At 44.3% G+C, this 15000-nt stretch overlaps 1 protein-coding gene across 5 annotated transcripts in view; it reads right to left on the bottom strand.

Moving 5' to 3' along the window:
- Positions 1 to 15000, bottom strand: part of sdk2b (sidekick cell adhesion molecule 2b) — a 539954-nt gene that overhangs the window by 56028 nt on the left and 468926 nt on the right. For all 5 annotated transcript variants that reach the window (XM_046357200.1, XM_046357198.1, XM_046357201.1 and 2 more), the window contains exons 9-16: positions 12424 to 12618; positions 11328 to 11444; positions 9639 to 9806; positions 9304 to 9406; positions 6926 to 7102; positions 2503 to 2639; positions 1831 to 1978; positions 578 to 718 (exon numbers count right to left, since the gene is read on the bottom strand). In XM_046357200.1, coding sequence (XP_046213156.1) covers positions 578 to 718; positions 1831 to 1978; positions 2503 to 2639; positions 6926 to 7102; positions 9304 to 9406; positions 9639 to 9806; positions 11328 to 11444; positions 12424 to 12618 — 1186 coding nt within the window. The remainder of the gene's footprint in view (positions 1 to 577; positions 719 to 1830; positions 1979 to 2502; positions 2640 to 6925; positions 7103 to 9303; positions 9407 to 9638; positions 9807 to 11327; positions 11445 to 12423; positions 12619 to 15000) is intronic.

The following is a 15000-nucleotide window of genomic DNA, read 5'->3' as shown; positions in this document are numbered from 1 at the left end:
TGGTTTGGAGATGTTGTTACTTTGATACTCCATCGGCAGACCTGTTAGACAATACCTGAGAAGGTAATCAAGTATGAGTCGATTGTAGTCACAAGGCCACCGAGGGTGCAGAAACTGAGCACAAACGGATTCTTACTCGGAGAACAAGGCATTCAACTCTTGCGTTTTTGTATCACGGTACCTGAGACCACGCCAGTGTTTTCATACTAGGTACTGTAGTACATAACAGCTACAGCAGAGGGAAACAGAGCACAAGACTACAGCACTCGCCAGAGTGAGCAGATGACGATGACGACATTGGCTCTAACTCTAAAGGATTGGAATATCTACAGAATGCCTGCCTCCTTATTTGGTCTACACCATGACACAACCAGCAACAAACCTACTGTAAACGGAGTTTAACCTTATTGATAAACTGCCAGAGACTACAACAGTAGGCCTACCCCATAAACAACTCTTTCTCTCACATTAAACCACAGACAGTGGTTTTACTTCATTTTACTTCTCGTCCTTCATTCAGAGAACCAGGGTTATAGCAGCCAACCCATCCTGTCATCCCATGGTGTTGTGTTCTCACCGGACGCTGTAGCCTCTGAGGATCCCGTTCTGGTGGCTCTCTGGTGGGGGCTGCCATTGGATCATGATGGACTGGTTGGTGCGGCCGCTGGCGATCACGTTCTGGGGAGGAGCACTGGGAGGTTCCTCTGGTAGAGATACACTGCAGAGAGTGGCGATAGAGAGAGAAAGTAGGGAACAAGATACAGATACAGAGAGAAATGAGGGGAAGAAAGAGGGATGTTTGTTTATCTGTCCAAAGAGGAGGGTCACATCACACACAGATTTCAATACTCCTAAGACTGCATTTTACGCTGTTGTCCCTGTTGATTTACTGATCTGGCAATGAACTGTGTCTCTCTACAACTATGAGAACCACTGTCATGACCTCTTTGTCTTGCATTGGCTCTCAGCATTCATCCTATCTACCTATTTCAGCTGTGGAAAAATAATGATTACGCCTTTTCCTAAAATATCCCCTACAGATGGAGACATAAGGTACCATCCCAGAGAGTGAAAAGGCTAAGACCACAGAACACAGTGCACCAGTCAGATGATGCTCAATCAATTAAATCCAGTAAAACCCTACAGTTTATTCCTACCCTGTCAAAACCAAAGAGAGAGATACTGTATGAAGCTTCTGAAGCGAGGCGGAGTAGCGATCAAATGGAAGCACAAAGTGCTCGATGTGAATCCCTGCGCTGTCGGGCGGGAGCCCTATGGCTCTACTCTCAGCTGGAGATGGCCGGGGATCCAACAGTTTGCATTTGAGCTGCAGTGACTTGCTAGCCGGTGTAAGAGGACAGTTGCGCTATGGGCCCTGGTTAAAAAGTAGTGCACTATACAGGGAATAGCGTGCCACTTGGGATGCAGGGGGGGGGGGGTCGTTTTAAAGGAGACACACTGTACAATTTCCGAAGTGACTCAGGCTAGTGAAGCCAACCTGATCTCCACACTCTCCTGGGACACCCCCAAATCCCTCTCTGAGTGAGTGAGGTGGTGGTGTGTGTCTGGCTGCATCGGCTCAAATACTGTTCCTTCAGCAGATAAACACACACACGCACACACCATTGACAATGTGTACTAGGACAGGGGATCACACACTTGTTGTCTGGGAGACTGAGTGGGCTGTTATCATTGAATAGCATGATATAAGTGGCTTCAGAGGGGAGAGAAGGATCCTCTGAGGACCCTCACCTGCTTGCCCAAGCTCATGTACACGCTTACTAACTAACTAGCTAACTCACACAATTGTTCATTAATTTATCCACTTACCGGTCAGTCTCCTTGCTGAACTGTCCCTTTCCCACGTCATTGACGGCACACAGGCGGAACTGGTAGGAGCGTGCTGGGATGAGCCCACTGACTGTCACCGCGGTCGACTCAGGCTCTATGTTGGCCAGGAGGATAGCCCAGGGAGCGTCTAGGACAGGGAGAGAGAACAGACATACAATCAGCGGATGATCTAATCCTTATTCCTTCTATTCCTCTAACTAAAAGTGGTCTCTTTTTTCTCATTCTATTTTTCTCATTCTACTCTCCTCCTCTAGTTGAATTTCTTTCCTCCCTGGCTACTCCTTGCCTGGCTACCTTTCCACATCGCTCCAGACAAAATTATGTTTCTTCTGCATAATGAGTCTGGATTTGCCTCCCTCCCGTACGATTTCTAGAATGAGAATATTCTGACCCTTCTGACTGGTCCCAGAAACCAATGGGCTGGGGAAGAGCCTGCCTACATGATGGGCGTCATCAACTTTGAAACTTTGATTGGTTAGATTTGTTAGAGACGATCCAATCGCTGATGAATGTGCTGTGGACAACACCCCTTTTTGAAGTCACACAAACGACTTCTAGGATGGCAGGTTCAGACTGAAAGTATGTAGCGCTCCGTAGAGCAGCGGATTAACTTCTGCGTCATCTGGCAGGTGTCCATCTGAGATCACTCACTGTTCTCGGAGACCTCCAGGACGTAGTGGATTAGGGGGCTGTTCCCGTCAAAGGGTTTGGCCCATGTCAGGTTGATGGCCCTCTTCTCTGAGGAGCTCAGCAGAGACACAGGGTTCTCTGGGGCATAGGGCAGCTGCCTGTGAGGGGAAGATAGACAGATAGTCAGGGAGCTCATCAGAGAGGCGGGCAGACAGAGGAGATATGACTGGATTCGTTTTCCTAATCAATTCTTAGAGGTAAGAATCACTCAAAATCCTTCATTATGGGAACCTAAGAGAGAAGGGCAGAGAAGAAAAGAGAGATAGACAGACAGGAACAGTGGTGTGTATTCATGGAAGCCAAGGGAAGCAAGGCTTCCCCCCAAAAATGGCAAAAACTTTAAATAATCGATCTTTCGTCTCTCTGTGTTTCATAGTTATCCTTCAATTCACAAGAGGCTGAATGTATCTCACAGGAGAAAGCCTCAGAGTGAGTGAAACAGCACCCATCTGTCTCTCTACGTGTAGGTCATCTATCTGATACTGTCTGGTCAGAATGAGTATGACGTTGTTGCCGTCAGTAGTAGAGGTCGGCCGATTAATCGGAATGGCCGATTTATTGGGGCCGATTTCAAGTTTTCATAACAATCGGTAATCGCCATTTTTGGACACCGATTGTGGCCGTTTAAAAAAAAAATGTTATTTAACATTTTATGGCTGGGGGGCAGTATTGAGTAGCATGGATGAATAAGGTGCCTAAAGTAAACGGCCTGCTCCTCAGTCTCAGTTTCTAATATATGCATTGTATTATTAGTATTGGATAGAAAACACTCTAAAGTTTCTAAAACTGTTTGAATGATGTCTGTGAGTATAACAGAACTCATATGGGCAGGAAAAATCCTGAGTTGAAATCAAAATAGGAAGTGAGAAATCTGAGCTTTGTATGTATTCACTAGAGTCCCCAATGAAATCCCCTTGAGATATGAATGATGTTGCACTGCCTAGGGGTTCTACTAGATGTCAACCATCAATAGAAATTATAAAGACACTTCTATGATGTTGTGGTAGTGACTGATAGCAGAATCAGTCAGGTGTCTGGCAGTCAGCCATTTTCTGATTATGTTTATTCCTCATGGTAGTCACTTGCGTTCCATTGCTCACGAAGAGAAGAAGGAGTACTCCGGTTGGAACTTTTTTAGGTAAAAACATCCTAATGATTGATTCTGTACTTAGTTTGAAATGTTTCTTCGACCGGTAATATCACTTTTTGAAGTTTTTGTCCGATATAACGCTGACCAGAGTTTGGATATGTATACCAAACGCGCTAACAAAAGAAGGTATTTGGACATAAATAACAAACATTTATTGTGGAGTTGGGATTCCTGGAGTGCTTTCTGATGTAGATCATCAAAGGTAAGGGTATATTTATCATGTAATTTCTTGTTTATGTTGACGACATCTTTGCGGCTATGGTGTTTTTACTTTTGAGCGCCGTCTCAGATTATTGCATGCGTTTCTTTTTCCGTAAGGTTTTTCTGAAATCTGACATTTATGATGAGTATTTCTGTTGAATGATGTGGCTATGCAAAATCACTGGATGTTTTTGTAACTAGTGAATCTAATACGCCAATGTAAACTCAGATTTTCACCTTCCTTACATTGCACTCCACGAGGAGCCTGCATGGCAGGCTGACTACCTGTTACGTGAGGGTAGCAAGAAGCCAAGGTAAGTTGCTAGCTAGCTTTAAAAGTATCTTGTAAAAACAATCAACCTTAACATAATCACTAGTTAACTACACATGGTTGATGATATTACTAGTTTATCTAGTGTGTCCTGCGTTGTAAATAATCGATGCGGTGCCTGTTAATTTATCATTGAATCACAGCCTACTTCGCCAAACAGGTGATGATTTAACAAGCGCATTCGCAAAAAAAGCAATGTCGTTGCACCAATGTACCTAACCATAAACATTAATGCCTTTCTTAAAATCAATACATAAGTATATATTTAGTTAATATTGCCTGCTAACATGACTTTATTTTAACTAGGGCAATTGTGTCACTTCTCTTGTGTTCCGTGCAAGCAGTCAGGGTATATGCAGCAGTTTGGGCCGCCTGGCTCGTTGTGAACTGTGTGAAGACCATTTATTCCTAACAAAGACTGTAATTAATTTGCCAGAATTGTACATAATTGTGACATAACATTGAAGGTTGTACAATGTAACAGCAATATTTAGACTTAGGGATGCCACCAGTTAGATAAAATACAGAACGGTTCCGTATTTCACTGAAAGAATAAACTTTATGTTTTCGAAATGATAGGTTCCGGATTTGACCATATTAATGACCTAAAGCTCATATTTCTGTGTGTTATTATGTTATAATTAAGTCTATGATTTGATATTTGATAGAGCAGTCTGACTGAGCGGTGGTAGGCAGCAGCAGGCTCGTAAGTATTCATTCAAACGGCACTTTCGTGCATTTGCCAGCAGTTCTTCGTTGTGCTTCAAGCATTGAGCTGTTTATGACAAGCCTCTCAACTCCCGAGATTAGGCTGGTGTAACAGATGTGAAATTGCTAGCTAGTTAGCGGGGTGCGCGCTAATAGCGTTTCAATCGGTGATGGCACTCGCTCTGAGACCTTGAAGTAGTTGTTTCCCTTGCTCTGCAAGGGCCGCAGCATTTGTGGAGCAATAGATAACGATGCTTCGAGGATGGCTGTTTTTGATGTGTTCCTGGTTCGAGCCCAGGTAGGGGCGAGGAGAGGGACAGAAGCTATACTGTTACACTGACAATACTAAAGTGTCTATAAGAACATCCAATAGTCAAAGGTATTTGAAATACAGATGGTATAGAGAGAAATAGTCCTATTATTCCTATAATGTATTATATTAAGTTAAAATAAAAGTGTTCATTCAGTATTGTTGTAATTGTCATTATTACAAATAAATAAATAAATAAAAATCAGGCAATTAATCGGTATCATTTTTTGGGGGGGGGTCCTCCAATAATCGTGTCGGCATTGAAAAATCATAATCGGTAGACCTCTAGCCCGTAGCATTGAAGGCAAGTGAAGCCAGCGAGCATTTGGCCTCCCTTGATAAAAAAGTATACAAACATTTGCCAATCAGCATTGTGCTAAACTGAGCTAACCTGAGTTAGCTCGACTGTGAATGGTCCTGGTGCACCAAAACAATGTGTCAAGGGAAGCCATCTTGGATTTTGGCTCCTATCAAATCCCATTGAGAGCAATACATCATTGACAGAAAAACTTGAATTGTTGCATCTCGTGGAGTTGTCCGCCGGTGGCTAGCAAGCTAGCTAAAAATGATCCCTTTCCTGAATTAGCCATGGATGGAGATAGGGATTTGGTGTTACTTCATTCTCTGTACTGGCCAATGATTGTAATGGCGATTCAGATTCAACCATTAATTCATTCATTGTTGTGCCCCTGGACTGAGAGGATGGAAGTTCAATATGTAGCTAGATGTAGAAGGCTAATGTTAACTAGCTAACGTTACTCATGAATGGAAGTTAGGCTAGCGAGCAAGCATTTTAGCCAGGTAGCCTAGGACAACAAAATAGTGATAGACCGTTTTGTCAACATGAAAGAGAGGAGGATGGCATTAGTGGGAGTCAACATGTTTTTTTACTTGCACGAACGCACACACACACACACACACACACACACACAAATCAGAACCATGGATAGCCACATTATACTTAGCCCAAGTTGATTGGACTAAATCGTTTTTAGTATCTTTTAGTTGTCACTGTATTAGACTAAGCAGAAGTGATTTGATGATGAAATGTTGAAGTGTAAATGGTGCTGGAGTAGTGGAGGCAGTTCCTGTTTTCTTTGTGACTTGCTGTAATTCTGTGGGTACTAAATCAATAGTTGTTTAGTGGTCCGAAACTGTCGGAAAAATTTACTTGCTTGACCATGCTGTATGTAGGTCATGTAACTGTCTGTTACTGTAGATGCAATATGCTTTGAAACTGGTTGAATTCCAGTTTTGTTATAAACAAAAATATTTCACGGGGGGGGGGGCTTGGCTTCCCCAGTGATTTTACCCACGCACCGCTACTGCCTACTGGACAAGAGCGGGGTGAAACAGGTGAGAGACAGGAGACTGGAGTGGTGAGTCTGTGTCTCCAGGGCAAAATTTCACTGTCTTCAGAGGCTGAAAATGAGTCAGATGTGGAGAAAGAAGGTGAGGTGTGCAAAAAGTCAGAAAGTTTGAAAATGTTGAAGGTGAGAAAACAGAAAACAGCGTCCGTGCTTGTGTTAAAATGAGAACAAGATATTTAGAGAGAATTTCAAAAAGGCCATAACGAGGAGAACAGAGAAAAAAACACAGCATCTCTTGTTCACCACAGGATGAGCATGAAAGAGAGGGAGAGAAAACAAGAGGACGATAAAGAGGGAGATGGAGATGGTGTTACCTGACTCGGAGGTGTGCGCTGCGTGAGTCGTTGCCCCCTACAGAGGTGACCCTGCAGGTGTAGGTCCCGATGTCACCTGACCAGGTCTGGGAGATGTGAAGGGTACCATCCGAGTCCAGCCGGATACGGGGGATAGACTGGGCGTTGATGACCGAGCCCTCCTTCTCCCATACATACCTACAGTATAACACACAGTTAGTTTGGATGTTAGTTACCATTGCTCAACTACACGGAAAATAACAGAAAAAGTATGTGGACAGCTGCTACATGCTTCAGCACTCGGCAGTCCTGTTCTGTGAGCTTGTGTGGCCTACCACTAAGCAGCGGCTAAGCAGTTGTTGCTCTAGAAGTTTTCACTTCACAATAACAGCACTTACAGTTGACCGGGTCAGCTCCAGCAGGGCAGAAATTTGACTTGTTGAACTGACTTGTTGGAGAGGTGGCATCTTATGAGAGTCACTGAGCTCTTCAGTAAGGCCATTCTACTGCCAATGTTTGTCTATGGAGATTACATGTCAGCGTGCTCGATTTGACACACCTGTCAGCAACGGGTGTGGCTGAAATAGCCGAACCCACTAATTTGAAGGGGTGACCACATACTTATGGCCATGTAGTGTACATGTACAATAGAAGATTATCTGAACGACTTTGTGCCAGTTTGAAGTGTGTGGTTCCAAAGCGTCAATCAATATTTTCCCTCTTGCACGCATTCTCTCTGCTATATAAACACACTATCACACATCCACACTCGCACACACACACACAGTGGCGTACTAATTGCTGCGGTGTGTGTGTATGTGTCAGAAAAATCAGAAGAATCCCCCTGACGGTTCGCTTTTCATTAAAAGGCAAGTCCAGGGCTATTATAGGCTCCTTTCATTTCTCACACTTTGACTGTAGCCAAGCACAGCAGCAGGATACTGGGCAGGAAAACACTGTCTCTGGCACTAGCATATCAAAAGACTGATTCAAACACATCACAAATGATCAGCTCAAATGCCTAGCACACACACACACACACACACACACACACACACACACACACACACACACACACACACACACACACACACACACACACACACACACACACACACACACACACACACACACACACACACACACACACACACACACACACACACACACACACACACACACACACACACACACACACACACACAGTCATGGAGAGAGATGGAGAGTGAGATCTGAATACTGACAGCTATTGAACTTGACTATACTTTGTATTAGTGTCCTACGTCACACAGCTCAATATTTCTAGACTGTGGTGTTATTGTAGGACAGGTGGGAAGGTGCTGCAGGTGTATTGCTTCTTAACATGCACAGCAGGTGTAGTCTCGGGCCTCTGTGACCTTGTCATTTTGTGCATTGTTAGTGTGTGCTGTTGTATGTAAGGTTGGAGAAAAGTGTACGTGTGTGTCTGTGTGTTAATGCTGAGCGATCAGTGCTTTTGTAAGGTTGGTTCGGTTTCGTCTTGATTATTTAAACAATTATCACAGTTTTCAATTTTGGTTTCAATTATTTTTTGGGTAATTAAATGCACAATGCATTATGTGGGTTGAATGCTGTAACAACATAGAATACAATAAGTAGTAAAAGTCCCATAATGGTAGTGATACCCATTACTGCTTATCAATTATTAACCATCATTTACTCACATTACTTTAGTTTAATGAAATATTTCAGTTGTTGTATATATTATATTTGTTTTATATGATGACTTTATTATTCATTCCAAGTCATCATCTCATCTCTATAGAGCTGCTGCCTACGTTGTCTGACAAAATCACTATTTTAGTAGTTCTTCAAAGTAAATAAGGCATACTTTTATGACTGCTGAATACCAACTATCAAATCACTTAGATCATTTATTTTCAGGTAGAGATACCTCGAAACAACAGCTTTCTATCCCTCTCCATCACACATTCTTCTGTCTCTTCTCTCAGGGTTTGTCTGACACTAACCTAACGTAGCAGGGGCCTCAGGAACACACAGACCGGACAAGTAGGCACGCAATTGAAAATGGTCATTGTAGTTAATGATGCAAAACACATTGTAATTTTGCTCTAAACTATGTAGAAGTTTAGCCTTTGGAGACTACATCTCCCTACTAGATCGCACAGGTTTATCTTTAGAGAAATAATTGAACAATGTTGTCCATGAGTTGTTTAAAAACAGAAAAATAAGCCACATTTTGGTTAATCGCTCAGCACTATTCTGTGCTTCTATGTGTGTGTCTCTCTGTGTTTGTATGTTGGTCGGTGGGTGGTTTGGTTGGTGGATGTGTGTGTGTGGATGCGTTGTGTGTGTGCATTTGTGTCACTATACATCGTGATTGGTGTGTGATCTCCTACCTAACGGTGACACTGGGGTCGTGTGTAACTCCACAGGTCATGGTGGCCTTGGTCCCTTTGATGACACTCTGGTCCTGAGGGGGAGTGTTGATACGTGTACGAGCTATAGGGGAGAGAGAGAGTGGATGCATGAACACACATGTTCTGATTTCACCAAGTGGCACATTTTGTCACTGGAACAAGTCACACGTTGTCCCTGGATCAAGTCCATCAACCAATCAGATAATAGTCTGCTATGTGACATCATCAAAATGTGCAAGATTTAGCGAGTCTCACCCAGGGACCGACGCAGTGCACAAGACACTCCCTCCTCCCACCTACACACACACACTCACCCCACACCAACAGGTCAGCAGCAGCCTCGTCTATGCCCCGGGAATTGCTGGCCATGCAGGTATAGGTGCCAGCATCTGATAAGTGGGAGGGAGAGATGAGCAGGCTGCCTGACTCCAGCAGGGTGAACCTGGGCAGCTGGACAGAACCACTGGCCAGGACACGCTCACCTGGGGGTAGAGAGAGAGAGTGGGAAAGAGAGAGAGAAAGGGAGAGAGAGAAACACAGTTAAATGGGGACACTCATATGAGTTTTTGTAATTGACCTCTGATGTCTTGTTGGGTTTGGAAAATGTAGGAGAAGCTGGGGAAACTGTTTGTGGTAACTGATTGATTGATTGTTACTATTTATTGATTTAATTTTGTATTCAATGTTAATTTGCAAAAGAGACCGGTGGCTCAAAATCGCTGCCCACACCTGCACATCCGTCCAGCATCACTACTCTGGACGGTTCTGACTTAGAATATGTGGACAACTACAAATACCTAGGTGTCTGGTTGGACTGTAAACTCTCCTTCCAGACTCACATTAAGCATCTCCAATCCAAAATTAAATCTAGAATCGGCTTCCTATTTCGCAAACAAAGCATCCTTCACTCATGCTGGCAAACATACCCTCGTAAAACTGACTATCCTACCAATCCTTGACTTTGGCGATGTCATTTACAAAATAGCCTCCAACACTCTACTCAGCAAATTGGATGCAGTCTATCACAGTGCCACCCGTTTTGTCAAAGCCCCATATACTACCCTCCACTGCAACCTGTATGCTCTCGTTGGCTGGCCCTCGCTTCATATTCGTCGCTAAACCCACTGGCTCCACGTCATCTATAAGTCTCTGCTAGGTAAAGCCCATGCCTTATCTCAGCTCACTGGTCACCATAGCAGCACCCACCCACAGCAAGCGCTCCAGCAGGTATATTTCGCTGGTCACCCCCAAAGCCAATTCCTCCTTCGGTCAACTTTCCTTCCAGTTTTCTGCTGCCAATGACTGGAACGAACTGCAAAAATCACTGAAGCTGGAGACTCATGTTTCCCTTACTAGCTTTAAGCATCAGCTGTCAGAGCAGCTCACATATCACTGCACCTGTACATAGCCCATCTGTAAATAGCCCATCCAACTACTTCATCCCAGTACTGTTATTTATTTGATTTATTTTGCTCCTTTGCACCCCAGTATCTCTACTTGCACACTTATCACTTCAGTGTTAATGCTATATTGTAATTATTTTGCCACTATGGCCTATTTATTGCCTTACCTCCCTTATCCTACCTAATTTGCACACACTGTATATATATTTTTATATTCTATTATTGACTGTATGTTTGTTTATTCCATGAGAACTGTGTTGTTGTCTGTGTCGCACTGCTTTGCTTTATCTTGGCCAGGTTGCAGTTGTAAATGAGAACTTGTTCTCAACTGGCCTACCTGGTTAAATAAAGGGGAAATAAAAAACTTATTAAACTAATGGCTGGTATTATGTCTGCATGAGCTAGATAGACTGATACCATGGGATATACTGTGGATTCATCCAGCCTTTTGCAGATATTTGAGTAATGTTATGTTTGGACTGCTCCATTCTGGTTAAGTCCATTATTCAATCATAATGGAAAAAACATATTGTGAATGTCTGCTTCTCCCCTATGACACAGTGTGTGCCTGGTGGAGGGGTGCAGTGGAGAGAGTCTGACCTTTCTGCCAGGTGATGGCCGGTCTGGGAGCTCCTGATGTTTCACAGTGGAGGATGATTGACATGCCATCAATCACTGTACTGTCGGATGGCCCAGCTGTGATGTTAGGGGCGATGCCTGAGGGGAGACACACACGTACACACGAGAGACGGAGAGAGAGCAGGTTAGAGACACGGACAACACATACTGTTGAGAGAGAAGGTACGGTGCAGGTACATTTTTGTTGTTGAAAAAAAGACATACAAACACACGCATGTACACACACACACACACACACACACACACACACACACACACACACACACACACATTGATTGGAAGCACAAAGGCAGGCAGAGGGTTACAGAGAGGTGAGGGAAAGAAGTTGTCTTCAATAGAAACTCATCAAACCCCTCCAGACATTAATGGCTGTGCCTCAGACAGACTTTTTCTCTGTCCTGGATCTGTGTTCAGCGAGCACTTTGTAGCTCTAACACTCCCAGGATCAACACAGCAGTCATTCCCTTCATACCATCCACTCACAACCCAGGAAGAAAGAGAGAGAGTGCGGAAGAGAGAGAGCGAGGGAGTGAAGGAAAAGGGAAAAGACAGGTTGACAAAGCCTTCTGCCCCGTTCCCAACAGGCAATTAATCAAAGTCTTAGAAGATGACATCAGAACATCCTAGATGTAGAAGTGACAGAGAGAGAGAGAGAAAGAGAGGAAGGTAAAGAAAGAGAGTTAGTTTGAAAGAGAAGAGAGTGGTACGTGGCACACCGATAGAGAACATGGAGAGCAGCAATAAACCAGGTAGGCTGAGACAGATTCCAGGACGGTGCTTCAGGTAGAGAGAGGGAGGGGTACGTGGCACACCGATAGAGAACAGGGAGGGCTAGGGAGAGCAGCAATAAACCAGGTAGGCTGAGACAGATTCCAGGACGGTGCTTCAGGTAGAGAGAGGGAGGGGTGTACTAACAGAACCATTCATTCATTCGGATAACAGGGTTGAAATAAGTGGTACACATCAACACAGGAAGTATGTAGAATGAATGAGTAAAGGGAGCGTGAGGACTGAGACGGTGAGTAAAAAGGATCAAAAGAACAGCATGGAGACTCACTAGTGACAGCCAGGTAGGTGTTGGTCTGCACCTCTCCAGCCAGGTTCCGGGCAAAACACTGGAACATCCCTGTGTCATCGGGCAGAAGGCCGTTGACCTGCAGACTGCCTCCCACCAACACCCTGTACCTCGGGGTCTTCACTGGACTGATGGGCACCGCATCCTTATACCACACAATGTCTGGCTGAGGCACACCTGGAGGAGGGAGAGAGGTAGTTATGTACTGGAAAAGTGGTAAACACACACAATGTCTGGCTGAAGCACACCTGGAGGAGGGAGAGAGGTAGTTATGTACTGGAAAAGTGGTAAACACACACAATGTCTGGCTGAGGCACACCTGGAGGAGGGAGAGAGGTAGTTATGTACTGGAAAAGTGGTAAACACACACAATGTCTGGCTGAGGCACACCTGGAGGAGGGAGAGAGGTAGTTATGTACTGGAAAAGTGGTAAACACACACAATGTCTGGCTGAGGCACACCTAGAGGAGGGAGAGAGGTAGTTATGTACTGGAAAAGTGGTAAACACACACAATGTCTGGCTGAGGCACACCTGGAGGAGGGAGAGAGGTAGTTATGTACTGGAAAAGTGGTAAACACACACAATGTCTGGCTGAGGCACACCTGGAGGAGGGAGAGAGGTAGTTATGTACTGGAAAAGTGGTAAACACACACAATGTCTGGCTGAGGCACACCTAGAGGAGGGAGAGAGGTAGTTATGTACTGGAAAAGTGGTAAACACACACAATGTCTGGCTGAGGCACACCTGGAGGAGGGAGAGAGGTAGTTATGTACTGGAAAAGTGGTAAACACACACAATGTCTGGCTGAGGCACACCTAGAGGAGGGAGAGAGGTAGTTATGTACTGGAAAAGTGGTAAACACACAATGTCTGGCTGAGGCACACCTGGAGGAGGGAGAGAGGTAGTTATGTACTGGAAAAGTGGTAAACACACACAATGTCTGGCTGAGGCACACCTAGAGGAGGGAGAGAGGTAGTTATGTACTGGAAAAGTGGTAAACACACACAATGTCTGGCTGAGGCACACCTAGAGGAGGGAGAGAGGTAGTTATGTACTGGAAAAGTGGTAAACACACACAATGTCTGGCTGAGGCACACCTGGAGGAGGGAGAGAGGTAGTTATGTACTGGAAAAGTGGTAAACACACACAATGTCTGGCTGAGGCACACCTAGAGGAGGGAGAGAGGTAGTTATGTACTGGAAAAGTGGTAAACACACAATGTCTGGCTGAGGCACACCTGGAGGAGGGAGAGAGGTAGTTATGTACTGGAAAAGTGGTAAACACACACAATGTCTGGCTGAGGCACACCTGGAGGAGGGAGAGAGGTAGTTATGTACTGGAAAAGTGGTAAACACACACAATGTCTGGCTGAGGCACACCTAGAGGAGGGAGAGAGGTAGTTATGTACTGGAAAAGTGGTAAACACACACAATGTCTGGCTGAGGCACACCTAGAGGAGGGAGAGAGGTAGTTATGTACTGGAAAAGTGGTAAACACACACAATGTCTGGCTGAGGCACACCTAGAGGAGGGAGAGAGGTAGTTATGTACTGGAAAAGTGGTAAACACACACAATGTCTGGCTGAGGCACACCTAGAGGAGGGAGAGAGGTAGTTATGTACTGGAAAAGTGGTAAACACACACAATGTCTGGCTGAGGCACACCTAGAGGAGGGAGAGAGGTAGTTATGTACTGGAAAAGTGGTAAACACACACAATGTCTGGCTGAGGCACACCTAGAGGAGGGAGAGAGGTAGTTATGTACTGGAAAAGTGGTAAACACACACAATGTCTGGCTGAGGCACACCTGGAGGTGGGAGAGAGGTAGTTATGTACTGGAAAAGTGGTAGTTATGTACTGGAAAAGTGGTAAACACACACAATGTCTGGCTGAGGCACACCTGGAGGAGGGAGAGAAGTAGTTATGTACTGGAAAAGTGGTAAACACACACATACCTGGATATGTGGGGATATATAATCAAACACACACATACCTGGATATGTGGGGATATATAATCAAACACACACATACCTGGATATGTGGATATGTGGATATGTGGGGATATATAATCAAACACACACATACCTGGATATGTGGATATGTGGGGATATATAATCAAACACACACATACCTGGATATGTGGATATGTGGATATGTGGGGATATATAATCAAACACACACATACCTGGATATGTGGATATGTGGGGATATATAATCAAACACACACATACCTGGATTTGTGGATATGTGGGGATATATAATCAAACACACACATACCTGGATTTGTGTATATGTGGGGATATATAATCAAACACACACATACCTGGATATGTGGATATATATAATCAAACACACACATACCTGGATTTGTGGATATGTGGGGATATATAATCAAACACACACATACCTGGATTTGTGGATATATATAATCAAACACACACATACCTGGATATGTGGATATGTGGGGACAGAAATACACACACATAGACACAGACAGATACACACGTGATCATGCTCTGAACTCATACATGTGCGTCCAAACGGATACATATGAAGCATA

Source organism: Oncorhynchus gorbuscha, linkage group LG07 (genome assembly GCF_021184085.1).
Source record: "Oncorhynchus gorbuscha isolate QuinsamMale2020 ecotype Even-year linkage group LG07, OgorEven_v1.0, whole genome shotgun sequence".
NCBI classification, from domain to species: domain Eukaryota; kingdom Metazoa; phylum Chordata; class Actinopteri; order Salmoniformes; family Salmonidae; genus Oncorhynchus; species Oncorhynchus gorbuscha.
Note: the sequence above shows the minus strand (reverse complement) of the source record. Positions and strands in the feature narration are given on the sequence as shown.